The sequence below is a fragment of the Camelus ferus genome, chromosome 32, assembly GCF_009834535.1.
Source record: "Camelus ferus isolate YT-003-E chromosome 32, BCGSAC_Cfer_1.0, whole genome shotgun sequence".
Lineage (NCBI taxonomy): Eukaryota > Metazoa > Chordata > Mammalia > Artiodactyla > Camelidae > Camelus > Camelus ferus.
In genome coordinates this window covers 11,554,151-11,581,070 of record NC_045727.1, presented here as the reverse complement: position 1 = coordinate 11,581,070, position 26,920 = coordinate 11,554,151, and the positions used below count along the sequence as shown (strand labels likewise).

General features: G+C 52.9%; 1 protein-coding gene across 1 annotated transcript; it reads left to right on the top strand.

Moving 5' to 3' along the window:
• The first annotated feature begins 92 nt into the window (after positions 1 to 92).
• On the top strand, positions 93 to 24,771 carry UPB1 (beta-ureidopropionase 1). The gene is made up of 10 exons (XM_006177073.3): positions 93 to 303; positions 6,011 to 6,182; positions 7,376 to 7,463; positions 11,701 to 11,795; positions 14,598 to 14,759; positions 16,339 to 16,508; positions 20,438 to 20,519; positions 21,433 to 21,475; positions 22,581 to 22,735; positions 24,438 to 24,771. The coding sequence occupies exons 1-10, from the start codon at positions 200 to 202 to the stop codon at positions 24,519 to 24,521; spliced, it is 1,155 nt and encodes a 384-aa protein (XP_006177135.1). The 5' UTR covers positions 93 to 199; the 3' UTR covers positions 24,522 to 24,771.
• Positions 24,772 to 26,920: the final 2,149 nt, after the last annotated feature.

The following is a 26,920-nucleotide window of genomic DNA, read 5'->3' as shown; positions in this document are numbered from 1 at the left end:
AGCGCTGATTGGCTGCGCGCGGAGGAGGCGCGAGGAGGGGGTGTGTCCCCAAGTGAGGCCTCGAAGGGCCCACGGCACCCGGAGCAGAGGGGAGGGCGCGTGCGCGGCCCTGGCCACCGACTCTTCCGCCTCCTCCTCGCGGGGACAAAGGGCAGGCAGGCTGTGTGGGTCTGGACATCGGCACTTGCGGACTCCAGCCATGGCCGGGGCTGAATGGGAGTCGCTGGAGCAGTGCTTGGAGAAGAACCTGCCACTCGCAGACCTGCGGGAGGTCAAACGTATTCTCTATGGCAAGGAGACCAGGTGTGGGGGTCCGGAGATTGGGGAGGGGGGACCATGGGACCAGCAGGTGTGGGTCCGGGGGACCAGGCAGAGTGCTTCAGGATCTGAAGGGCTCCTTGGGGGCAGGGGCGAAGACCTGAGTGGGCGAGCAGAGACCCTGGGAGGTCTAGATTTGATGGCTCTGTGACCTCAGATTGCACAACCCGGAATGACCTTTATAACCTACTTGCCCCAGCTGCTCGGAGGAAAAGGACGGTTTTAACTCTTTGTGCTTTCTCTGTCCCAGCCTCCAGTGACCAGCTTCTTTCCGAGACCAGGTCTGTCCCCTGGGTGTCTGTCTGGGTCTGTACCTTCAGCCAGAGCTCCCAGCAGGTCCATTGTCCAGTCCCAGCACCCCCTTCCTGCAGTGTCCTAGCCTCTGGTGTATCCTTGCAGGTAGAGGCCTCTCAATCGGGTTGGCGAAGGAACTTTTTCAGCTGGCAAGTCACCGGAGTTGGTTACCATGCCTGGCGTACATGTTTTCCCCTCCCAGCGAGTTGTGTGCCTCATAGGCTGTTCTGAGGGCAGCGCACTGCTGGACGCTAGGTCAGCAGAGCTGGAAGACACTTGCCCTTCCACTCTTGTTTCTCTTCAATTCCCTGTCCTCAAAGCAACCAGAAAACGGAAATCCTATGTTGTTGCTCCTTTGCTTAAAACTCTATAAAGGATTCCCACAGCCCTTAGAATGAAATCCAAACTGTGACCCCATGAAGCTCCTAATTAAATGTCCATCCACTTTCTGGCTCATTTGCGGACTCCCCCAATCCACCTGGACTGTGTGCTCCTGACCTTGTGGCAGTGACCCAGAGGCAGGAACTTGAAACTCGAGAGTATTGATTGGACCAGGGGTTCCCAGCCACCTGCGGATGTGGAGTTACTGCAGGGAGGCCAGGCCTTAGAGTCACAGGTGTTTTCACAGCTAGTTGATGGTAGAAGTAGAACAGCTGCCCTTCCGGGTGGGCGTGGTACGGAACCTTGTCAAAAAGGGCCCTTCATACCCAAAGAGGGGTCCCGGGACTGGATGACCTTGAAGGCCCCTCCAGTGCATGTGTTTTGGATTACTGCTTTCCATCTGCAAAGGCTCATCTCGGGGGAAAACCTCTTAGAGTTGAGGCTCCCAAAGAAGGTGTCTTAAAGCAAGGGGTGTCTCAGGGAATGGGTTGGTTTAAGAGTGAGATGGGCATATTCTCCTGGGAAAAGACAGAGAGAGCTCGTGGGTGTCAGGGAGAGTCTTAGGAAAAGAGAAATAAATTTCCCACGTAGGGCAACTGGCTGGAACCCATTCTAAAGTTCAGGGCGAGGACTGCCGTGTGAAGGACTTTGTGTGCACATTTGGATCGTTCCTGAGTGGGGATGGATTGGAATGGGTGGTCTGATAATCAGTGAGCGCCAGGCCTCTTCCTGGGGCTTGGTTCACAATAACTAGGTAAGCGGTTCCCCTTTTCCATTCTCCTTCCTGTTCTCTTTTCTTGGTTCTCTTCCATGCAACACTGAGCCCTTCCAGGCTTTACCTCTAGGGTATAAACCTTTCTGTTGCTCAGTCCTTGTGATTGGGTGCGATTTGGCTATGAACAGATTGCAAAGTGAAGATACTGAATTTGTCACTTAAAAACTTCTCCCGTCCACTCCTGACCCCTGACCTGGAACGTGGCCGCCTCTACAAAGGCCGGGTGGATCTCAGCCCCTCCTCTGGTCTCCCCCTGCACTCCACATGAGACCAGCTTCTCTCCCAACTACTTGCTGTGCCCAACACAAAGACGATGCTTAGTAACTGTTTGCTAAGTAAATGAGCTAAATGGGCCTTTGCCTGTGCCAGACAGATGAAATCCCCAGAGAATATCGACTCTCGATTTTAAAACAGCCAGAACCAAGAAGCATTTATTCACTCGACACACATTTACTGAGTGTTTATTTTTGTCTTGGGCACGAGGAGTACAAGGATGAGTTAGCCGTGGTTCCTGCCCTCGAGGTGCTTTTTGTCTTTTGATGGTTTGTTCTATGTCACGAGAGGACGCAAGAAGAGCTGGAGAGAGTACATGAACAGGCTTGGGGGCAGGTCAGGAAGGCTTCCCAGGGGCGCCAGCTTGAGCTGCAGCCTGAAGGAGATGGAGGAGTTGGTTTGGGGACAGGGAGGGCTCAGGTACTCCAGGCCAAGGTAAACACCAGGGGACATGCCCATTTGGGGGCCATGGGTATAGAGTGCTGGGGGCATTGCCCAAGAGCAGAGGCAGGAATGGTTGGGGTGGATGCTGAGAAAGTGGGATTTGTCCTGATGGTAATGGAACCTTCAGAAAATTTGTCAAGGCCAGATGAAAGATGAGGAAGCCTAAGACAGACAGAGTGCCTGTGGGTAGAGAGGAAGAAGGTTCCAGAAGTCTGGATAACTAGACTGGTGGAGGAGGCGAGGGTGGTGCTGGCTTCAGGCTGGTGCGTTCACTTGTTGAGGAGCAGCTTTGGGGAGGGCTGATGAGTGGAGCTGGGGGTGCTGTAACAAATTACCACACACTGGGTGGCTTAAGCAAAAAGAAATTTATTCTCATGGTTCTGAAGACCAGAAGTACACAATCAAGGTGTCGGCAGGGCCACAGCCTTCCAAAGGTTCTGGGGGAGAATCCTTCCATGCCTTTCCTAGTTTCTGGTGGCTTCTGGACCCTTGGCTTGTCACATCATCACTCCAATCTCTGCCTCTGTCTTCACGTGGTCTTTTTTCCCCCGCGTCTCTCCTCTGGACGTCTCATAAGAATACCCATTACTGGATTTAGGGGTCACCCGGATAATCCAGGAGGATCTTATCTTGAGATCCTTAATTACATCAGCAAAGATTCTTTTTCCAAATAAGGTCCCATCCACAGGTTCTGGGCATTAGGACATGGACGTATCTTCGGTGAGGGGCACAATTCAGCTCACTACAGAGGTGGGCGTCAGGGTCAGGGGGGAGGCTGGGCTTGGGATTGCCCTAGAGGAGGTCATTCCAGGTGGCAGAGTGGGTGCAGAGTAGCAGTCTAGGGAACCCAGTGTTAAAAGGGGCAGAGGAGGTGGAGATTTTGTGGGAGACTCCAGAGGTAAGATGCAGGGATGGAGGACCCCTAGGGCCAGTGGGGAGGATGCTGAGTGGGACAGGGACAGACCTCAGGAAGGTCTGAAGGATGAGGACAGCAGGGAGGCCACTGGCTTTAGCAACCAGAAGGCTCGTGATTCCGGAACAAGAGGGGCCTGTGTAGAGCACACACCCCTTCTTTCTTTTTTTCCTGGTATTTTAATGGGAGAGACTCAAGCAGCTATCATGATGGATGTGGAAGGTCTGCAGGAGATGGGGAGAGACGTCCAAGGTGTGCATGTTGTTAAGTGAAAAAGGCTCGTGAATGGAAGAGCCGCACATGCAGAAGGATGCCTTTGCCTGTGTAACGCACACGCGTGTAGAAAAATACTGGAAAGACTTAACATTGTTAAGGGGGTCACGTCTGAGGTTCTGAACTGGGCTTGGGGTGGGTGGAGGGGAACTCATTTTACATTTGTTGCCTTCTCCACTGTTAGATTTTTTCCCCGGTGAGCATGTGTTTCTTTTGTAACAAAGCTCCGGTTTAATTATTTAAAACGCTGATGGTAAAGAGCCATTAGAAGGGAAAGAGAAGTTCCAGGAGCGAGAGGCTGCCAGGGAAGCCAGGGCTGGGCTCCCTTGGGTGAGGTCTGCCTTGACCCCATGAAAGAGGCGGGGAGCTGGGGGCAGGGCCGGAGGGTGTGTTGGGGCCGGGACAGGAAATGATGGACTTCTCTCCTTGAAGTTGGAGGTGAGGCCACCAGGGCTGGGGGCTTAGTACCAGGATAAGGGGCAAAGAGGTAGAGAGGCAGCTATAGGGACCAGGGGAGGGTTGGGGACAGCACGGAGCCCCCTCCCCTCGCCGTGTGAGGTTGCAGCCCATTTGCTTGTCCCCGCCCCTCCTGGGCTGTGGCTGGCCGGTGCCCAGCATCCCTGAGCAGAGCCTTTGTGGGGCACAGCACATGGTTAGGGGTGGGGCTCGAGGGCCGGCTGAGTTCTCCAGGATGAAGTGGGGCAGGGTTTGGTGATGGAAAGCCAGGAGAACGGGAGGAGGGGGAAACCTAAAGGTGGTGGCTAGACAGTGGGGTAGGGGGAGTGCTGAGGAGAGGTGGAGCCCAGAAGGCAGGTGGGGCAGCCTGGCCTGCTTGGCTGCAGCCTAGGAGAAGAGTGCCCACAGGGAGCTGGCGGGTAGGGGTGGGAACAGAGGCAGGGAGGTCGTGCATCGTGGAATAGCTGGCTGATGGTTGATGGTGGAAAGATGGGGCAAGCAGACAGCTATAGGCAGTGGATGGGGAGAGATGGCTGGAGGCTGAAGGACCCCTTCCAGGTGATGGTTCCAGCTGGACTTGCGAACCCGAGACAAGAGCCCTTCCACCTGAGGCCTTCCTGGGGGAGGCTGCAGGCGGAGCACCGGGCTCGCCAGGCCACTCCCAAGGGCAGCCCGGCCTAAGGGGAGGCAGACAGAGCCCTCCTCCCCAACCTGCCCACCAGGTGACTTGTCCTGGGGAGGGCGAGCTTCCTCCTGCAGGCGGGACAGCCTCTGAGGCAGCGGAAGGTGTGGTGTGGGCACTGCTGCTATTTCTAACCTGCTGAGGCTCACGGAACCCTGCCTAGTTGAAAAGCAGGCTGATTGTCAGGGGCGGAACCCAGCTCAGAGCTGTCAGGGCCATCACCGGGAAACCGCCTGGCAGGGGGCGGTGGCAGGGGGCTTGGGCTGACAGGGCTGTGATTTTGAAAGAGACATCTTTAAGAAAGTGATTTAAAGTAGGAGAGAAATATTATTAGATAATGGCTGTCAGGTTATTTTTTGATGCATTCTCTGGGTATTTCATAACCATCATGGCCCTAGATGGTGAGGCCTTCCTAGCTGGGGCCACGTCCTGTCCTCCTTGCAGATTTCACCTCTGGGTCGGCACAGACCACATGTCAGAAGTTTGCCATTTGGTCCATGGTCACGTTAGTGGGAGGTTTTTATAAATAATCCACTTGCTTTTGTTAATAAACAACAAAGCAAGATGAGCCTTTTGGCCTTTGGTCTGGACACCGGGGCCCCACCAGGCCCACCCAGCACCAGGCGTGCAGCTGCCCCCTCCCCTGGCAGGAGCAGCAGGACAGGGCGGTGGGGGTCACCAGAGACTCGAAATCCTTAATGGCAGTGGCCCCAGGACCCTCTGTCCACCTGTCAGTCCTGGCCTCTCCACCCAGCCGGCTCTTACCCTCCTTCTCAGCACACAGCCAGGCCCCAGGCTCAGTGGTGCACAGATGTTTTGGGGAATCCATTCCCTCTCTCCTGAGGTGACTGCTGAGACATTCATTCCACACCCCCCCTCACCGTGATTTCAGCAACTCACAACTAGTTTCCCTGCCACCCCTTCCCCGCTGCCTCCCTGCCAGGCCTGACCACGTCCCCCTCCCCACTCAGGTCTCCCAGGTGACAGTGACTATCAGGCTGGGTCCACTCTCCACCAGCCAGATCCTCCTTCCTCCTGGCCCAGCCCCAGCCTCCCCGATGTGGACTGCTTCCTGCTTTGTGTGCCTTCCTGCCAGGATGCCCCCTCCTCTCCACTGGCTGAAGGACTCCAGATGTGTGGGGGAACTCTTAAATGCAGCAGACCTGTTGCAAATCTCCCCTCTTCTTTCCTGCCCATTTAGGGAGCTCCACCTGCCCAGTGGGGCTTTCGAAGCTGCCTCCAAAGGGGACTTTGAGCTGCGGGGCTATGGCTTTGAGGCCGCTGAGGAGCAGCAGAGGCGGCCCCGGATCGTGCGCGTGGGGCTAGTTCAGAACAGAACCCCCCTCCCCGCCGACACCCCTGTGGTGAAACAGGTTTGGCCTCTTTTGACCATAAATACATAAATGGGCGGTGGCCCCCCTCAGTGTTTTGAACACGAGCACAGTCCCCAACCGGCTGCTTACTCCAGGCCCCCAGGCACGTCGAGGGGTCACCCAAGCACTTCTGCCCCGGCTGCCCCCTGCCCTCCAGCATGTCCTTTGTCTTCTTCCCTCCGGGCTCCTACCCTTCCTCTCACTCCTCACTGTTCACCCCACCTCCCCACCTCTCTCTCCTGTGTATGAGCTCAGGTCCCACTGAGCAGTTGGAAGGATGCCCTTTTGGCCGGCTCACGTGCTCTCCGTGGAGCTCTGTCTCTCGGGCTCCAGCCAGCACACACCAGTCAGCACCTGTCTGTCCCATGTGTTCCTCTGCCTCGATCCTAAGCCCTAAGCGAGGGACTCACTCTCCCCAAGCATCTGCCAGACAGCGGTGTCTGCAAGGTTGTGGAATACACAGGCATTCGCTTGTAACCTTGCAGTTACTATAAACGTGACCGCATCCTGCATTTCCCTGAAGAAACTTGCCACCACCATACATACTTTTCACCACACTCCTCCGGCTGCTCAGACTCTCAAGGCCCTCTCTGCACAGGTTTTCTCAGAATTCAGCATGCTTGAGAATTCTTAGGGATCCTCAAGAAACCAAAGGTCAGCTGGATTCCAGGTCGGGCGCTGCCTCATCTTCACGTTGGTTGTCCCTTCGCTTTTGTTGGGTTACTTTTTGCCTCTGCATTAGTCGGTTGGGAGTATGTCTCCTTGACCGTCCCAGCTTGTCAGGCCATCAGGGGCAGGAATGCTGTCCTCAGCTCCCCCCGCCCCCCACCCCAGCACCTTGAAGTATGCTGTCGGCCCCCAGCAAACACCCGTGGAGCCCTGGTGCACAGTCCCTCGGGGGAGACGGAGCATCGTGAAGCGCTGGTCTCTCTGGGTCTTCAGCCTGGTTCCTCTGGTCTTTATTTGAACAGACATTTCTCGGAATGTCTCCTGGGAGCCAGAAGCCATGTTGAGGACACAGAGACTTTGAGGACACACTCCTCCTGCTCCCACGATGCTCCCTCCCTCCTGATCCTCTTGCAGCTGGCTGGGACAGGGAGGGTTTTGCTCCACAGGTGTTGAAATGAGTTCTAAAAAATGGTCTCAACCACTAGAACGAAATGGGTTCTAATCCTTGCTTTTGAAATTGCCAGGTCACTGCCCTTCACAGACGCATCGAGGCCATCACAGAGGTGGCTGCCACGTGTGGAGTCAACATCATCTGTTTCCAGGAAGCATGGAGTAAGTCCGTCCTGGGGTGCTTTCCCTGCCACCTCCAAACAGTGCTGACATGTCCCTGTCACCAAGAATGTCTACTATCTGATTTCTTAAAAATCTCCTTTCTTTTCTCATTCATTGAAAGGTTTTTGGTCCACAACACCAGAAACCCAGGAGTGCCTTTAGTGCCATTTCGTGGGATTTCAGGAAAGAACACAGGTGTGCATCCAGCCTGCCACCTGTACCCAGGAGTTCATTGTTACACGTGTCCTGCCACTCTCGGGTGACACTTTGAATTTGTCTATCTCTTCCATTAGACTGTAAGCTCCACGTGGCCAGTGCCTGGATGTTGTTTATTTTTCCCATCCCAATCCCCATCCCTGTTTTTTTAACGTTAAAAATTTTTATTGTAAAATATGTGTACTATTTATCGCTGTTGGTAAGCATACAATTCAGCAACATTAAATACATGTGCGAGGTTGTGTGACCATCACCACTATCTGTACCTAGACTTCTTCATCACCTCTCGCCCAAAACTCTGTCCTCATCTCACAGGAACCTCCCCTTCCTCTCTCACCCCTGATAACCTCTATTCTACTGTCTGTCTCTCTGATTTGACTACTTCTGCCCCTACTTTTGTACCTCATATAAGTAGAATGCTGCCGGATTTGGTCTTTTGTGTCTGACTTGCTTCACTGACAGTAATGTTTTCAAGGTCTATCTGGTTGCACGTGTCAGAATGTCCTCCCTTTTATGGCTGCATAGTATTCCATTGCTTGGTTGGACCACATAGTGTTTATTCTTTCCACTACCCTCATTTTGTCTTTAGTGGCTTGAATAATCGCTGGTACATGGCAGACACTAAAAAAATACTTATTGGATAGTTTAACCAACTTCTTCCCTTTCTAGCATCTGGAAAACTCCCACTCAGCCATCAGGGCCTAGTACAGATACCATCTCCTTTGGGGGGCCCTTTGGACTCCCCTGCACAGAACTGAGCACTTTTTGGTGTCTCACAGCCACACCAGGTCAAGGATCAGCTCCTCGTCCAGGCTGGCAGCTTCTGAGGGCAGAGCTGGGTCTCAGTGTGGAGCCCAACTCTCTGAGGGCTAGTTCAAAGAATGGGGAACCCCCTTCTCCTCGAATTTGAACTTTGTAGTTCAAAGTTCAACAGGGAGGGTTTTGCTCCACAGGTGTTGAAATGAGTTCTAAAAAATGGTCTCAACCACTAGAACGGAAGTTGGAACTTTGTAGCCGGTCTCCCCCAACCTCCCTTCCACCTGCTTCTTTTGAAAGTTTGTTTACAATATAGCGGTTGTGAAAACAGGAAAAGAAGCCATTAAAATGGAAATGGAGAAATTTGGAGCGCTTAGCAACATGAAAATGAAATCGGAAAGGGAGGTTTTATTCTCTTGGGGCATTTGAGTCTCTCCTAATGCTCTAAAAGCTGAGAGTGAATGGTCATTAAGGATCTTTTTTTTGTTTGTTGTTATCAACAGCTTTCTTGTTGACTTCCTTAAAATAGCTCATCCTCTTTGCCAAAGGAGCCTGGGGAGGCTTGAGCCCAATGCCAAGGCCCCTGGGACTGTGGCTGGCAGAGCCTGCTGCCCACTTATCTGCCCCTGTGGCCACCGCGGCTGAGATGGTGGTGGTACCGCTGCAGCACCGGGCTTCTGGGACTGGAAGGAATTGGGAGGCGGATGCTTCTCTTCCTCCTCTGAGGAGTGAGGAGAGTCACACCGACTTTGCAGGGGGATCAGGGACAAGCTGCCTATTACCGGGCCTAGCACTGTGCTGGGCGCATGGCCCATGCTGGGGAAAGGTTGGTTACGGTCATGGTAAAAGAGGCCACATGCCCATACGGCGACCAGTTGCATCCTCACCAGCCACATTGCACAGCTTCCCACAGACCTGCCCTGCAGGTTGGTCAGTTTCAGGGCGACAGGCACAGTAGCAGGCGTCTGGAAACATCCCTTAGGCTGATCCCCCTGAAAGTAATGGACTTGGTTACTGGGAGGAGGAAGATCTAGAAAGAACAGTTGTCCCTCTGAGTCCACGGGGATTGGTTCCAGGACCCCTGCAGATACCAGACTCCGGGGAGGCTCAAGTCCCTCATAGAAAATGGTGAAGTATTTGCATATAATCTGTGCACATCCTCCTGTATATCTTAATGCATTTTATTTAATTTTTTATTTAAAAAAATTTTTTAAATTGAAGTACAGTCAGTTACAATGTGTCGATTTCTGGTGTACAGCACAATGTCCCAGTCGTTCATATACATACATATATTCGTTTTCATATTCTTTTTTATTAGAGGTTATTACAAGATATTGAATGTAATTCCCCATGCTGTACAGAATAAATTTGGTTTTTTTTAATCTATTTTTATATATAGTAGTTAACATTTGCAAATCTCGAACTTCCAAATTTATCCCTTCCCACACTAACTTTAGATCTTTAAATCATCTGTAGGTCACCTGTAATACCTAGTATGGTATGAAAGCCAAGTAAATAGTTGCCTGTGTGTGGCAAATTCAAGTTCTGCTTTTTGGAACTTTGTGGAATTTTTTTTTTCCAAATATTTTCCACCCACGGTTGGGGGAACCTGTGGAGGACCAGCTGTATACAGAATTGGTCCAAACAAGGAATTCAGGGCTCCAAATCAAGAAGAAAAAGACAAACAGCCTGGCAGGAAGTGGGCAAAGGAGAGAAGATCGCCTGGAGAATGAATCCAGAAAGGGCTGTGACCATGTGCCAGGTGCTCCCCCTCACTGGTGATACGGGAAACATGTATTTAATCCCAGTGAGATCCCAGCTCGCACCATTGGACTGGTGGATGTGAAAGAATGTGACTGAAGCTGCAGAGCAATGGAACACACTCAGCCGGAGGCCCCTGGTGCCCCCCCATTTCAGTCCCCTCCACCCCCACAAAGGACCACCACTGAGAACCTGGGGGGGTTGTGTAAGGCTCTCTGAATTGTTGCTACGTGTATATGTACCTGCTATTTGGGGGGGAAAAAAAGCAAGCAAAGGGGGCAGGTACAGCTCAGTGGTAGAGCATGTGCTCAGCATGCACGAGGTCCTGGGCTCAATCCCAGTACCTCCATTAAAATAAACAAACAAACAAACAAACAAACAAACAAACCTAATTACCACTCCCCCCCCAAAAAAAACCCACACAGAAAGCAAGCAAGCAAAAACCAGTGAGTTGGATGAAATTTCCTATTGAGTGAGTTGCCCCTGGTGGCATCTAGCCAGAGATCACAGAAATAATGCTTTCATCCCTGGGAAGTGCTCGGCACATTTAGTGGTTCCCAAACTTCTGATGAGGGTCATTAAATGAATGGCTTTTCTTGTTTCTGAAGAAGTGTCTTGGTCCCTGGGAGGAGGAGCATTCCTATGTTGAGGTGCGAGGGTCCCAGTGGCCCTCTGACACTTTACCCAAGGAGCCTTGGCCCTGCTCTTACCAACCTGCAGATTAGCCAGCAGCTCAGGATCTGCTGGTTGGAAACGGTTTCTGGCTGTACCTTTTGCAAAAAATTTTTAACATATATATGTATTATTTTAATTGTGGTAAAATAGATATAACGTAAAACAGACCATTTTAGCCGTTTTTAAGGGTATGGTTCTGTAGCATCAAGTACATTCACGTCAGGTGTTACCACTACCACCATCCACCTCCAGAACTTTTCCATCTTCCAAACTGACACTCTGTCTCCATGAAACAACAGCTCCTTGTTCTCCCCTCCCCCAGCCTCTGGCCCCCACCCTCCTACTTTCTGCCTCTATGAATTTGCCTGTCCTTGGATCCCCCTGCAAGTCAAATCACACAACAGTTGTCCTTTTGTGACCGGCTTCTTTCACTGAGCATCACGTCTTAAAGGTTCACCCATATCTTGGCAAGTGTCAGGGTTTCCTTCTTTTTTAAGGCTGAATAATGTTCCATCAGATTTTGTTTATCTGTTCATCCATCAGTGGACACCTGGGTCCTTTCCATCTTTTGGCTGCTGTGAACCATGCGGCTGTGAACATGGGTGTGCAAGGGTCTGTTCCGATTTCTGCTGTGACTGCCTTTAAGAGTGTAGGAAGGGCATCTGGTCTCGTCCTCATTTTACCTTGAAGTTTCAAAGGGCAGAGCCTGCCTGGCATCCACAGCCGGGGACGGGACTTGGGGCTGTGTTCTTCTGTGGGGACCTCCCCCCCACCAGGTTGAGGAGCCCCCCTCCTTGGATATAATTCTGATCTCTCTCCTCTCCAACAGCGATGCCCTTTGCTTTCTGTACGAGAGAGAGGCTTCCATGGACGGAGTTTGCCGAGTCGGCAGAGGACGGACCCACCATCAGATTCTGCCAGGAGGTAGGACGGTCACTGCTGCTCTAGCAGCTGAACGTGTGCGGGTCACAGAGCATGGCCACACTGCCGTGGGTGGCCCTTCTCCATGGAAAAGGCACCCAGGTGGCTCTTGTTTTGCCAGATAAGAATATTTACTTCCCTTTTTTTTTTTCCGTGTACTTAAAATCATAGAGTTTCAGAGCCAGAAGGGCCCTTAATGGCTTTTTGAGTGAGGGAGCTGCAGCCCAGAGAGTGGGGCGGGGCTGGGAGTGACCCCCACAGTAGGGGCGGCAGCTGACAGGTGGCTGAGCTGGCACCTGGGGACCAGGGGCAAGGTCAGTCCTTGCCCAGATCTCTGCTACCCCACTTGCTCTTTGCCTGAGTTCCAAAAGCATCTCCGTGTGGCCTGTCTCATTTTCCCTGTTAAACCCTCATACTTGGTGTTAGATGACCCCATCAATGTGGCTTGTCTCGGAGAGGCCAGTGCATGGAGGCAGAGAGCAGAGGAGCGGTTGCCAGGGGCTGGGCGGGGAGAGGGGATGTGGCAAGATGGTTCGGGGTTTCCGTATGAGGTGATGAAAATGTTCTAACATTGGGTTGTGGTGATGGTTGTGCAGCTCTGAATGTACTGAAAACCACCGAGTGGCACGCTTTGATAGAATGAACTTTATGCTGTATGAACTATCTCTTAATATAGAAGTCCTCTGAAAACCCCACTATGTTCCAAGAGGTTACGAATGGTAACTTATCCTTATTCTCAACTTGAGCAAAAGAACCCCTGTCGTTTCTCCCTGCCCTACTTCAGAATCGATTCACGTATGGAGGAGTTTTCTGAGCAGAGTCGTGATCATGGTGATTCTATGAGCCGTGAGTAGTCCGTGCAAACGTCTGCTCTCGGGCTGTAGGGGAAAGCCTCTCATTCACCAGGTTGTTGATTCTTGTGCTGTGAAAAAAGAGGAAGGGGACCAGCCAAGAAGTGATGATGTGCCTGAACTGGGTGGGAGGAGGAGGAGAGGAAGGTGGGAATCAGAGCTGGTCCCGGGGATACCTGTATGCATTGAGGCGCCTGGGACCACGGCCGCCCTCATGTGGCTCATAGCATCCCCCTGCCCGCCATGCCTTCCCTCTCCGGTCTTTCAGGCCTCTCATCCTGGTCACCAGGTGCTGAAGTTCTTAGAAACAAAGAGAATTTGGTGTCCACAAGTCTGATGTGGATTTGTTCTAGGTTTTGTGTTTTGTTTTGTTTTTTTTTAATAGATGAGATGTATGATGATCTTTTTTCCTTTTTTGTGGTAATAAAAAAAAGCATATAAAACTTAGCACCTTAACTATTTTCAAGGGTACAATTCACTCATGTTAAGTACCATGTTAAGTTCACCTTGCTGGGCCGCAGACCTCCAGGACGGTTTCATCTCATAAATCGAAACCCGAAACCCATGGAATAACTTCCCTCCACCCCCAGCTGCTGGGAACCAGCATCCCACTTTTTGTTTCTATGAATTTGACCACTTTAGAGACCTCACATAAGTGGGGTCCTACAGTATTTGTCCTTTGGGACTGGCTTATTTCACTTGGCACAGAGTCTACAGCGTTATCCATGTCAGGGATTTCCCTGTTTGCTTTTTTTATTGAACTGTAGTTGCTTTACAGTGTTCAGGTGGACAGCAAAATGATTCAGTTATACACACACACACACACACATAATTTTTCAGATTCTTTTCCATTATAGTTTATTACAAGGTATTGAGTATAGTTCCCCATGCTATACAGTAGGACCTCGTTTTTTACAGGATTTCCTTTTTTAAGGCTGAATAATACTCCACTGCATGTATACACCACACTTGGTTTACCCATCGTCCACGGATGGGTGTTGGGGTTGCTTCCACCTTTTGGCTGTCATTGCAGTGCTGCTGGGAACATGGGTGGGGAACTCTCACTCCCAGAGTCTTGCCTGCATTTGTGCACGGTTGCAGGTCAAATGGTAGCTCTGTGTTTAACTCCTCGAGGAACGTGGCATTGCTTACGTTCCCACTGGCAGTTTACGAAGGTTCCAGTTTCTCCACATCCTTGTCAACGCTTGTCATCCTCTCTTTGTTTTGTTATTGCCTCTGGGTCTGCAGGTCTGTGGGAAGTGGCATCATATCTTGCTTTTATTTTATTTGTATTGTAGGGTCTGTGCTCTTGGGATAGGACTCTCGGAGTTGGAATATGAAGGTCTTTGGACTCTGTGTACCCTTTAGAATTGGAAAGTCAGCCCTCTCCACACTAAAAAGGTCCCCATATTTCAGTATGTCAAAAATCCTGATATAACGTCTACGTTCCCTCTCATTAGGGGTCCTAGGCTAACTGAAATGTCAAGTGATTGGATTAGACTAGAATTAGTTAAGCTTAGGCTGCTGAAGAATAGAGAATGCATTTCCCCTGTTAGCACAAACCTAGCATATAGTAAATGGTGAAGGAAATGAATAAATAATTATTCATTCTCATTTGTAGCAGAAAAAAAAAAAAAAAGACTACTTTTAATTCCTTTGGGCATATACCCAGAAGGGGAATCACAGGGTCATGTGGTCATTCTGGTTTTGACTTTTGAGGAATTGCCAGGCCGTTTCCCGCAGCGGCTGTACCGTTTTTACACTCTGCACAAGAATGCTGGTGATTCTTACTTAGCTGAGCTTGGGCGCTGGGACGGCGCTGGCATTTCATCCTCCGAAGCACCGATGCAGGGATGGTTCTGAGCCAGGTCTAGGTGTCTAGGAGGACCAGTGAGTTCTTGCATAAAAATTGAGGGCAGTCAGTTGGAAAGTGGGACTCCGTTGGTCTTTGCAGCTGGCGAGGAAGCACGACATGGTGGTGGTGTCCCCCATCCTGGAGCGAGACGCAGAGCACGGGGACGTTCTGTGGAACACGGCCGTGGTGATCTCCAACTCTGGAGCCATCCTGGGGAAGACCAGGAAGAACCACATCCCCAGGGTGGGCGACTTCAACGAGGTGAGCCATCCCTCAGGCCACCAGCCTGGCAGGAGCACGGCTGCGGTGCCAGGAGCCTCCCTGCTTTCCCTGTGTCACACAGGCAGGCGGGGCTCAGTGGGGTTCCCAGTGAGCCCCAAACACCTTCAGCACAGACAGTGGTTCCTTTTTTAATAAAACCTGACTTGGCTTCCTCGAATTCTTCTTTGAAGTAAGCAGTGTATAAATTAAAACAAACAACACACAAATGTGAAGTGACTCCCCCAGCCCCTTTGAGGCTTCGAGCTCCTTGCCCATCACTGTCCAGGCCTTGATGGGGGTGGAGGTCCTTGTCTGTGGCTCTCGTGGGGTCTGAGCCAGCCATGTCTGCGTGTCAGGTGACAGCGGGGAACGTGTGTCTGTGCACAGGTGTGTGTGCTGGGGCTTCGTGCCCATAATCAGGGTGTAAGTTGGGGGCCATTTTGATGGGCTAATGCCAGTTTGTGGGTGGTTAGGATGCAGGGAGGTGGACGTTTGAAGGAGGGAAGTGAGCTCACCTGGTGCCTAAGATGTCTGAACTTGATCTGCAGCAAGTACAGTTGCTCAGGAGGTGACGTCCCCCCCTTTGGCGCACTCCCTGACTGCAGGGGTCCCGGCCACGCTCAGGCAGACCAGAAAGGATGAGCAGAGCTAGCTCCAGTCCCCCGGGGAGAAAGAAGAACCCAGTGTTCCCCGGGGACAGCTGGAGGTGGGGGCGGGAAGACGTGTCCCTCACCTGTTTACCCTGAGGTTAATCTTTAGCTCCCTGCAGATGGCCACGGCCTTGTCTCAGCGCACCAGGATCCGCCCGATTTTCCACCCCATGTGCACGTCCTGGTTGCTGGCCGACCCTAGTGAATTTTGAAATTAAAGGGAGGAGGCGGAAGGCAGGGAGCAGATCTGTCTGGGATTCTGACCAGCACCCCTAGGGGGCAGGTGGAGCGGCGGGGCTGGCAGGACCATGTCTCACCTGCCTGCCCTGCAGGGCCGTCCTTGACCCCAGGCAGGATGCCCAGGGAGCTTTGTGGAGAAGGGCACTTTCCAAGTGTGATTCTAGTCTCAGACTGGCCTTCATGAGCGGGGCAGGCACATGCCCACCAGGCTATGTTGTGCCCCCCGAGCAGGGCGAGGGCGGCTCTGGACGAGCCGCCATTCCTTCTGCTCTGACACTCCTGCGGGGACAGGCGGTTGGTGAGGACACTGACCATCTTGTGTTCACACTGACCACACCTCAGCCTCTGGTTATACCAGGATTGAAACTTCACCCAAGTTTATCCTTGGAAGCAGGAAGTTGCGTTGGGGACTTTTTAACGTGTCACCAAAGAAATTGTGGGTAAATGCTCAAACCACAGTGACTCCTCCTTGGGTTGGCTTGTTGTTATCATGGCTGGGTTTTGGGGGATTTTGGTTCTTTTCAGCGGATTGAAATTTTGGAACTTAAGAGTCGAGTCATACCAGGAGTGTTCCTTTTGGAGTAGGGGTGGTATTTCTTTTTTCTTTTTTTTTTTTTTCTTCTGTTATGTCTAAGGAAAGGGAAACCCGACTGCTCAGAGGCACCCATGCATGACCCTGTGTCTTTCAGTCCACTTACTACATGGAGGGGAACCTGGGCCACCCCGTGTTCCAGACTCAGTTCGGGAGGATCGCCGTGAACATCTGCTACGGCCGGCACCACCCCCTCAACTGGCTCATGTACAGCGTCAATGGGGCCGAGATCATCTTCAACCCCTCGGCCACCGTCGGAGCGCTCAGGTCACTCAGCACGCGGGGGCATGGGGCGGCAGGGCTTGTGGGGCGTGGCGGCGCGCAGGTGTGGCCGCTAGGACGTCTGCCCCACCTGAACCCTGGGGTGGTATGTTGTATAGTTAACCTGCTTTTCCGGGAGGAAAACACTCAAAAGTCTCCATTATAGTCCCCCCCGAGGAGCTGCTCTCCTGGATGACACTGTCCTTTGCTGTGATGATGGGATGGTACTGATCCCTGCCCCCAGAGTCGTCAGGACTCAGAAAAGCTCCCCTTCCAAAGTGCCCAGAGCATAGGAGATGCCTGGCCATCGTCACCTCCCTCCTGTCACAGCTGAGCTCCTGGAGGAAGTGGAGGGGTGAAGACTTGGGATTCCTAAGGCTCGTGTCTGCAGGGTCCAGAGCACGAAGGGCAGACACTGGGGACAGGAGAAGGAGCCAACAAGGAGTCAAAGCTCCTCCTCTTGAGAGGGGCCTCAAGAGATTGGTCAGGTGGCTCCGAAACCTGTTTTTAACCAGACAAATGTTTTCTTCTTCTTTTTGTAAATGGAGGGACTGGGGATTGAATCCAGGACCTCATGCAAACTAAGCACGTGCTCGACCACTGAGCTATTCCCTACCCGCCAAGTGTGTTCTTCTTATAACACCTAATGCATGTGTGGGTGTTAGCCTCATCCTGGAAAAGACTGAGCAATTGCGATCAGGGCAGCGGATGGGGCCCTGGTGTGCCCGAGCCCCTGGGCAGCCCCGGCCTAACACTGACTCCTGGCAGGCGGGCTGTGATGACCCAGCATGACGGCACTTCGGTTGCTTCGCTCCTCCCCGAGCCGTTGGGTGGTTTCCAGTTTTGCGTCATCCACAAGTACCAGAGCCCTAGGAACTGTGTGCAGAGATCTGTCTCCCCAGCTCACTTCCTCCACAGTGGCCTTCCTGGCTCAGAGGTGCTGGCTCTCGCTCTCTGCCATGCTGCTGGCCTGCCGGGCGGGGCTGGGGGCCGGGGCCTGGGGGTCCCAGCCCCAGTGTGGGGGGAGCAGGGGCTAGTTCTGGTGGACAGCTTTGAGCTCCCTGTCGGCCACTCCTGCCCCTCTCATCCTCGCTCTCGGCGAACTTTCAGTCGAATTTCTTGTAAATGTCAGGAGGTGACGTTTACTTTACTTTTCTTTTAAGCACGGTGCCCCTTTCTCAAGAGTGGCATCCCTCAGCATTCTGTTCTGTTACTGAGGCAGAACACAACCCTCTTGGCTACATCAGACCCGCCGACCTGTCTGCACGTGGAGGTCTTGTCTGTGTCCAGGGGACACTGTCCCACAGAAGGGGACAGTCACGTCACAGGTTTCCCCTCGGAGACTCTTCCTGGGCCTCCTGGCAGCATGGCCACTATGACAATGTCCGTTGGCGGTTGTGACAAAGGGTGATTCCTGGTCGTTCAGCCACAGGCCTGGGCAGAACCTCCTGCTGGCTGTGTGTAAGGCATTCAGCACACTCTGTCTCCCCGACATGGTCCCTGGATGAACCGGAAGCCAGTGCCCCGCTGGGCACAGCTGTGGCCTGGACTCAGAGGGCCACCTCCCTGACCAAGCACCCAATTAAGCAAACAGAAGCACCTCAACATGACACGCACACAACAGCTCACGTCCTCAGCTGCCTGTTAACGCTTATTAAAGATGCTCCATCTTCCTTCCTCAGCCAACAGTGGTCCAACTCCTGTCTTCCAAGGACCTGGTTCTGCAGGCAGTCGAAACACCAACAGGGCTCTCGGGAGCAATATGTTCCACCAGCTCCCTTGGTGTTCACACCCTCGACCAGATCATTGCGGTCTGAGAACCTTAGCCCCACGAGGCATCTGGGAGAGGAGGGGAAAGCTGCATGTGTAAAGCTGTTCATGGCAGCGTGATTTATAACAAGGAAAGGTAGGAGGGAGAGGGGTGCCTGGGTCAGGGGACTCCAGCCTGTCTCATCCATGGGTCATGGTGCAGCTACTAAAACAAGTCATCATGGAAGTGATGCAGCATCAGGACAGAGGCCCGTGAGCAAGGCGTTTCCAGGCTGGGGTCAGAACTCTGGGATTCTTTGCTAAGGATGGTCGTGGAGTGTGGAAAAATTACAACAGGTGGTTCACTAGGATGGTGGGATTCTGGGCAAGTTTCTTAAATGCTGGAGTCGGTGAGTGTTGTAAGCAGGATGCCAGACAAATCCCCACCAGCTACACATGAGCATCGGCTTCCAGAAGCATCCATCCCCTTCTCTGGCATCTCTGGCCTCCCATGTATCAGAGGCCCCCTCATACGCACACATGCACATGCTATGGTTTGGCAGGGTGACCTCATTTGGGGTTCTCCCCATCTGAAGCACCCAATAGAGACAAAGTGCTTTTTGATGAACTCAGTCACCCTGACCATCTGTGTGGCCGTGGGGGTCAGAGATTTCTGCCCTATCTGCATTACTCGGGAGCATGCCCTCCCACCCCTTGCTGCCTTTCACCTTCCCTCTGAGATTGTTTTTAGGGGATGTAGTTGTTTTTAGGGGAAATGAGGCCGATATCCCTGTACCCCCGCCAGGCTCTCTGCCGTCCCCACATGCCCCGGGCTCTCAGGAACCTTCCTGTCCCTCACTCATTGTGAGAGCCTCCTCTTTCTTGCCAGCTGTGGGTGTGAGTCCTGCACACTGCACCCTCCCTGGAGACCTGCAGGAAAGATGCTCTACAGCTCTCGCTCATCAACCGTCTGTTTAATTTCTGAAAATGTCATTGACGGGTGTGTTTCTGTAAAAATCCTTTCTTAAAAGTTTTGTCAGCTCGACTTAGCAGCTGGGGGGGCGAGTGGGGGGAAGCAGCAAAATGAGGCCCCTCAATCAAGCCTGTGATTTTTTTAAATCAGACTCGTGCCTCCTCCTGAGAATTAGGCTGGTGACAAGCACCCACCCACCCCTTCCACCTACTCGCTGGTTTAAACCAGGTGCACAGTGACAGGAAGAAAGATTCCAGGGCTTTCCGCTCCCCATCACTCAGTGTTTCTAAGTGGGCATTACGTCTATCAGTCCAGAACCCTAACGATGTTGTTCCTCAGACAAGAGACAATTAGTGATGAGCAGGCCTCCTGAATTCTGTGGCACGTTTTCCTTCCTGGGCTGGGAAAAGACAGGGTGTCCGGTTGGGGCGAAGTTTCCCACCGCGTCCCCTCCTTGGCAGGTGCTGGACTGAGAAAGGCCCGCAGCTCAGCTGTTCCTGTTGGGTGATTTCCTGGACCAGTAGGAGAACCAGGGCGCCTCTGCTTAGAGACCTGGTGGGGTTCAGAAGAGGAAAATGGAGGGCACTGGGAAATGGGGGCCAGCTGGGGGGAGGTGATGCCCGTGCAGAACTACCTCACCCCTAACCCCAACCTGAATCTTCAAACTGAAGATTGGCTCTGTTTGCTCAGGCCTGAAATCTGCCCCTTGGAGACTGGCTTTGAGGGCAGCAAAGCAGGGGGGTGGGGGGGTGGGGCAGGCAGTGAGAGCTTCCTCGGGAGGGAGGCACACAAGCCCCCGACCCCCCTGCTCCCTCCCACACACAACAGGTAAGGCTCTGCCCAGCCTGGAAGGTAGGTTCCCGACCCCACCAGGGAGGAGGGAGGAGGGAGAAGTAGCCACGCACCTCCTCCTGCCCAGAAGCTTCACCAGCATGGCTGTCTGGTCTTGACGCCCTCCCTCTAAAGACGTTTTAGAAAAGGAAACTGAGTCAGGGCGAGGATTTGAGCCCAGGCTGCTTCTGCCTGCAGCAGGCCCTTTCCAAAAGGCTGCTCTGGCTTGAGCATGGGCTGAACTGACAGGTTTGTGGGTATGGGGTCACCCATGAGCACAGAAAGTCTCTGGGCTGGCTGCCAGGCTACAACGAGGGGCCAAGCATCCACGGAGTCTGGCTGGGAAGTGGGCAACCTGGCTCCTCTCCTTCCTCTCTCACAGCGAGTCCCTGTGGCCCATCGAGGCCAGAAACGCAGCCATTGCCAATCACTGCTTCACCTGTGCCATCAATCGCGTGGGAGAGGTAAGTCCCTGAGGCCCGGGGATGGGGGGGCCTCGGGTGGGGTGGTGGGGAGACTCCTGCAGGGAGTGGGAACGAGTGCCTTTTCAGACCAGCAGAAGCCACAGTGGATGGAACTGCTGTGGCTGTGGCCCTGGTGGGGACACCTGGTGTCACCCCTCCTCTCCCTGCCCCCTCTCTGCCTGCAGGCCCCAGCTCCTAGGGTCCCCCAGGGAGGTGACTTGATCTGTTACTTGGAAAGCTATGACTGTCCTTCCCCTATCTTTGTCTGTTTTTGTTTTCAGCTGAAACCATTTTGAAAGGTCTCACCCCATCACCACCAAGTACCTAGTCTGTTCGCCCCGCTGGTGACCCCATGCACCACATGAGTCTGACTACAAACACCGTGTATTTGTTACATAACAATCCTCTTCCTCATTCTTATTAATCAGTGTCAAACTCTAATCAGAGCATCTGATCAGCCAGAGATAACCACAATCTCCACACTAAGTGGATCTCATTTTTGGCAACATAAAGAAACTCAGAGATTTAATTAGCCAAGCTCATCCCAGCTTGATGCACAGTTTCTATTAGGTTTCGGGGAAGATACTGAAAACCTGTGTGGACACCCCCTTGCTGCCTTTGCAGCCCCCGGGCTGGGCTTTGTGACTCCAGCAGGTGGCCCTCAGACACCACCCACAGCCCCAGCCACTCTGCCACGTCTTCCTCTTCTCCCAGCAGACGATCATCTCCCCAGAGGGGAAGTCTGGGTCCTCCCCTTGCTGGTCAGATTCCCCACTGGCCCATTGATTGTCTGGTTCAGGCCGGCCCTGGTCACTTGTAACTGTTTCTTAACCCACTTGCTCAGGGGCGGGTGCTGATAAGCATCTCAGCAGCGCCCCCTACAGGTGCATCTTACCTCGGTTTTCTTTCCCAGGAGCGCTTCCCGAACGAGTTTACCTCTGGGGACGGGAAGAAAGGTATGTTCCCTGAGTTGCCATGGGGCTTCTCTGTCTGCCCCCCAGACCATGTTTGCACACTTGGCATGTGGGAGCCTGACTGTGCCCTGGCGTGGACGGCAGTGACTGCCTCCTTCCCCGGAGGAAGATGGGGAAGGGATGGAGTCTGCTCCCTGGGACTGGGGTGAAGATGGGCCGAGGTGTGGGGCAGTCCTGGGGAGCGCCCTGAACTAGGGAGTGAGCCATCCACCCTGCAGACCTCACTGCCCCCTTCCTTGTCCTTGTCCACACCCCTCACCCCGGCTGTACAAGTGCCCCGAACCCAGTACAGATAACTTGGGTTACCAGAATCCACAGTTTGTTTTGATCTGAGAGCAGGTCCCACCTCACCTCTGCTAGGAATCTGCGACCTGCCCCCCTCCACTTCTCAGGCCAGGAATGTGGGAAGGAGGGGCCACCCCCTCACTGAGGAGGTGTCTGAACCATCTCAGGGCCAGTCCCCCTGGAAGCAGAGGGGGCAGAGGGGTCCATCTCCCAGAAAAGCACTTCCTGAAAGGGCTCCAGATTCCCCACTTGAGGCCTCGGGGACCCCCCCACCCCAAGTCTCCAGTTCCACCCGGGGTCCCTGCAGGGAAGTGAGGCCCACTGGGCACCTTCTGTGTCCAGGCCCCAGGTGGGCCCAGTGCAGGGCCCACCTGCCCTCTACACACCTTCTGTTACCCTGCTTTGTTGGTGAGGGGACCAAGGCTTGGGGGCGGGGTGAGGACACAGCTGGCAAGGCTAGTGATGGCAGGCCTCCCGCTCACCACGCGGGCCACCACAGGAAGCAGGTCACACAGGAAGCCCTTCAGAGCCATGCGACTCCCTTGGGCTGCAGTGGCTGATGCTGGAGCTAACACCTCTACAAGGGTGACCTTTAGAAAGGTTCTGGGGCAGAGGTGAGGGTGTTGAGGGTGACCTGCAGCCACCTGCTGGGCCTCCAGGACTGAGGAGGGAGGCAGGGGGGTCCTTGGGACCTTGAGCAGATGCTGGGGAGGGCAGTGGGGACCCTTTGTCCCAAGTGCCCCTCCGCAGAGTCCACCCGGGTCTGCATGAGCTCATGGGCCTTTCCTCTGCTCCTTCACAGCTCACCGGGACTTTGGTTACTTTTATGGCTCGAGCTACGTGGCAGCTCCCGATGGCAGCCGCACCCCTGGGCTGTCCCGCAACCAGGATGGGCTGCTGGTCACTGAGCTGGACCTCAACCTCTGCCGGCAGGTGAATGACATCTGGGGCTTCAAGGTGGGTCCCGAGCCCCTCCACTCCTCCATGAGGGGCCACCCTGCTCTCAGCGCTGGGAACCGCGCCTGCTGCTGGCCTCCGAGTTGACCAGAAGCCCAGTGTCTGCCTCCTCTGGGCCAGGCCTGGTGTGTGGGGGAGGAACCACTGGGTCAGACGATGCCCAGGCGGCAGGCCTCGATAAACGCTGCACTCATCTGATTTAGATTCTGGGCGCCTTTGAGCAAATTAATCTCAATTTCATTTGTCCAGAGAATAGAGTGGATTGGCCTGTCTAATCCTTTTTTCCTTTCTAGGCATTTGCACTTATCACAAGATAAATGTGCATGTCTGGCTCTGCCAGTGGCCGGGCCCCACAGTCCAGGCTCTGACAATGGAGGGAAGTGGGTCAGGCTGAGGAATGAAGTCCAGGCCTGCCTCTGCCACCACCTGGCCAGCCCCTTCTGCCCTGGCCTCACTCCCACTTGTAAAACCAGAGGCTGACGGCAAAGGTCCCAAGCCTTGGAGACCTGACATCCTGTGATACCACAGGAGTGTGAGTGCCCTCCTCCTGGAAGGGGGCACTGGCAGCCATGGCCTGGGACCCCCCAGAACACAGCATCTCATCAAGGATGCAAATGGAATTTGCTGTGTTCATGTCCGGCAGTATTTCTGCCAGCACAGCACTCATTTACATGCAAATCATACACACAGATGAACGTCACATTTTCACGACTGAATGACTTTGCCCAGCATGTCTGGGAGGAACCAGGGCTTCAGATCCAGTCAGATGTGGGCTCCAGGCCCCACTCCCCCATTTACGTGTGGATGGGTCCTTGGGCATGTCCTCTGTGTCCCAGGTTCTCGTCAGATAGACCAGGCATTGCCCACATGAATGTCTCCTGGAGAGGGGAGAGGAGAGGGCATAGCTCCGTGGGAGAGGGTGTGCTGAGCGTTCATGAGGTCCTGGGTTCAATTCCCAGTACCTCCATTAAAAAAATAAGTAAATAAATAAACCTAATTACCTCCCCCCCAAACAAAATAAACCAAACCAAAAAAAGAGAATCTCCTGGCTTGTCTCTCCTCCTGGGAAGCTAGATTAATGCAGGATTCCACAAAAATTAGAAGTTGGAACCAATAAATAGACTGTTTCCTCAGTAGTAATTTTTTGAAAGTGGAAGCCTTCCCAAGCTATGGTGATGGACATCAGCTCCTGTCAAGGCTTCGGAAAGGGGGAGGGAGGGTATGCCTGGGCGTGAGCGCCCTGGGTGGGCTTTACAGCCCCACCCCCAGCCTCCATCCATGTCCATGAGATGCCGCAGGGTGTGGACGGACCTCCAGAGCCGGGTGACCAGAGTGCAAATCCCGGCGACTCCACTCCTGGCTGGTGACCCAGAGCAGGCCATGCCCCTCTCTGGGCTGCAGAACAGCCTTCCTCCCTGCTGCCTCAGGGCGCCCACAGCTTCCTTCTGATGAACAGAGCACGGAGGTCTTCCAGCAGGAGGGGCTGGGGCGTGTGAGTCATCTGGGCATCCGTGATCCTCACCACAGAGCCTGAATTGGCGCCAGAAGGTCACACGGGGGTTGTGTCCCTACATCACAGTCTGAGATGGTCCTGATGCATTTCTGTCCCACGGCTGCTCCCTAGTGGCGGCAGGTGGTGGTGAGTAAATGAGGAAGTTGTGAAACCGGGAAACTCTAAAGTTACTCTGTGTTCTGCTTTCAGATGACTGGCAGATACGAGATGTATGCACAGGAGCTCGCCGAAGCTGTCAAACCCAACTACAGCCCCAATATTGTGAAAGAGTAGCTGCCTTCAGCCCCTGCGCACCAAGGAGGGCACCTCTGCCCACAGCAGATCAGACATGCACGAGGCTTCTGCATGTCCAAATTCTCTGCTGATGCCCTGACAACATTGCTGTCCAGATTGGTTTAAAAGTGCCCAGGAGTGATGGGGGCATGGCTCAGTGGTAGAGCATATGCTTAGCATGCATGAGGTCCTGGATTCAATCCCCAGTACCTCCATTAAAAAATAAATAAATTCAGTTAAACTTTAAAAATTAAAAATTTTTTTTAATTTAAAAATATTGGGAGGGGTTATAGCTCAGTGATAAAGCGCATGCTTAGCATGCACGAGGTCCTGGGTTCAATCCCCAGTACCTCCATTGGGAAAAAAAATTTTTAAGTGCCCAGATTGGGAGGGTCAAATGAGGAGTGATGGCTGAATGGGTGCAAGGTTTCCTTCTGGGCGGGTGATGAAGATGTTTTGGGGTGAGATAGAGATGATGATCACACAACATTGAGGTACTAAATCCATGGAATTGTTTACTTTGAAATGATTAACTTTATGTTACGTGAATTTAATTTAAAAAAATTTTTTTGTTATGTGGATTTAAAAAATGCAATTAGAGAAAATCCCAGGCACCAACCATGAAGACTGGTTTGAAGTTAGAAGGGTGGGATGCTTCAGTCCTGGGGGTCTGCTTCTCCATTTAGACTGTCAGGAACTTGAGGGTACGTGGGGCAGGGCACCGCTGAGGGAGTGCATGAGCCGGACAGCTGTGGGCAGGGGGACGGTAACTGGAGGAGCCAGCTCGGCCGGGCTGCTGTCCCCAGTTATTTGATCAGATGCTAATCTGGGGAGGGCTGTGAAGGTATTTAGTGATGTGATTGAAGCCCATAACCAGCTAACTGAGCAAGTGAGATTATCCTAGATAATCCACATCGGCCTGATTCAACCATGAAAGGCCCTCAGAGCAGATCCGGGGTCCCCGGATGAAGGAGTAATTCTGCATGTGGACGGCAGCCTCAGCCCGTGCCTGAGTGCCAGGCACCCCATCCTGACGGCCTGCCCTCTGGACTTCAGGGTGGTCTGCCCAGCACCCACAATCAGGTAAAGCAATTCCTTGCAATGAATCCCATAATCTCTCTCCTACCATTTGTGCTTCTCTGCTGGACCCTGACTGATGCAGCTTCCGGTCCTGGAACTGGTTCTAGAGGAAAAGAATCTCGAGGAGTTCTCTGCATTGGTTCTAGGTTTTCTGGAATTCTTCCGTAATTTGATTGGATTTAAAGGCACAATGACGATTCCTAGTGGTAAAGAGGGGAGTGGTGGTCCATGGTATGATGTGGTAACAGATGTTCAAATATAGGCCAGCTACCAGCCTGCCCTTCCTGTGGATTTAGGGCTTAACTAACCAGCCCCAATCATCATGTGAGGCACTTCTCACTAATTCTCTTTTTTTTAATTTTTAAAAATTATTTTTATTTATTCATTTTATGGGAGGAGTGATAATTAGATTTATTCATTTATTTTAATGGAGGCTTTGGGGACTGAACCCAGGACCTCGTGCATGCTAAGCATGTGCTCTACCACTGAGCTGTACCCTCCCCCCTTCACTAATTCTCTTTATACCTCTCTCCCTCCCCCCATATACATATATACGCACATGCATACGTATACATACACGTGCATACATATGTATAGTATATACATGCATAAATTCCATATGTGTATGTCCTCTACTGATTGTGCTTTCTGGTCGGCCCTGCCTGCCTGTCTAATATAGCAGGTTACTCACCTCTCTGCACCTTGGTTTCCATATCTGTAAAATGCGACCATATCTCCTATCTCACTTTATGTCACAGAGCGGGGAGAGTGACAGACTAGCTGGGCCAGGAGCCCCTTGGCAGTTGTCAGTGAAGTGCCTGCCTGGGTTCTGTTCCTCGGACCACACAGCAAGAGTCCAACCGGTGAAGCCTCTACCCCCTGCAGGTGACCAGCATGTCCAAGGTCGGGGTGGGGGCCTCTGGTCCCACCTTTACTGTTCTGGGTCAGAGAAGGAAGCCTCTTCCCTCCCCTGACCCAGTAGCTGAATTGCATGAACGACCTCATGTCAGGGCCGGGGTGCTCCTGGACAGCCACCTGGGGTGAGGAAACCAGTTATGCCTGGCCATAACTCTGTGTTAACCCCTTTCACCTCTCTGAGCTGCAGGTTTTCACATCTCCTCATGGCCCCCTTTGTACTTTTTCATCAAATCCAGTCCTTCAGACACAGTGAGCTTTTCTTTCTACCCTCCGACTCCAGAACCTTTGTGCTTGTGGTTTCTAGAAGGAGCATGTGGATAACCTAACACAGAGGCCAGCTTGGGTGACAAGCTGGTACATTTATGAAATAGGTACTAATGTACCAGAAGAGTGAGGTTTGA

Excerpts from the sequence above, each read along its gene's own strand:
- UPB1 (XM_006177073.3), top strand. The coding sequence starts at position 200 with ATGGCCGGGGCTGAATGGGAGTCGCTGGAGCAGTGCTTGGAGAAGAAC. Across the intron at positions 304-6,010 it reads CTCTATGGCAAGGAGACCAG|GGAGCTCCACCTGCCCAGTG; the intron begins GTGTGGGGGTCC and ends CTGCCCATTTAG. Across the intron at positions 7,464-11,700 it reads CTGTTTCCAGGAAGCATGGA|CGATGCCCTTTGCTTTCTGT; the intron begins GTAAGTCCGTCC and ends CCTCTCCAACAG.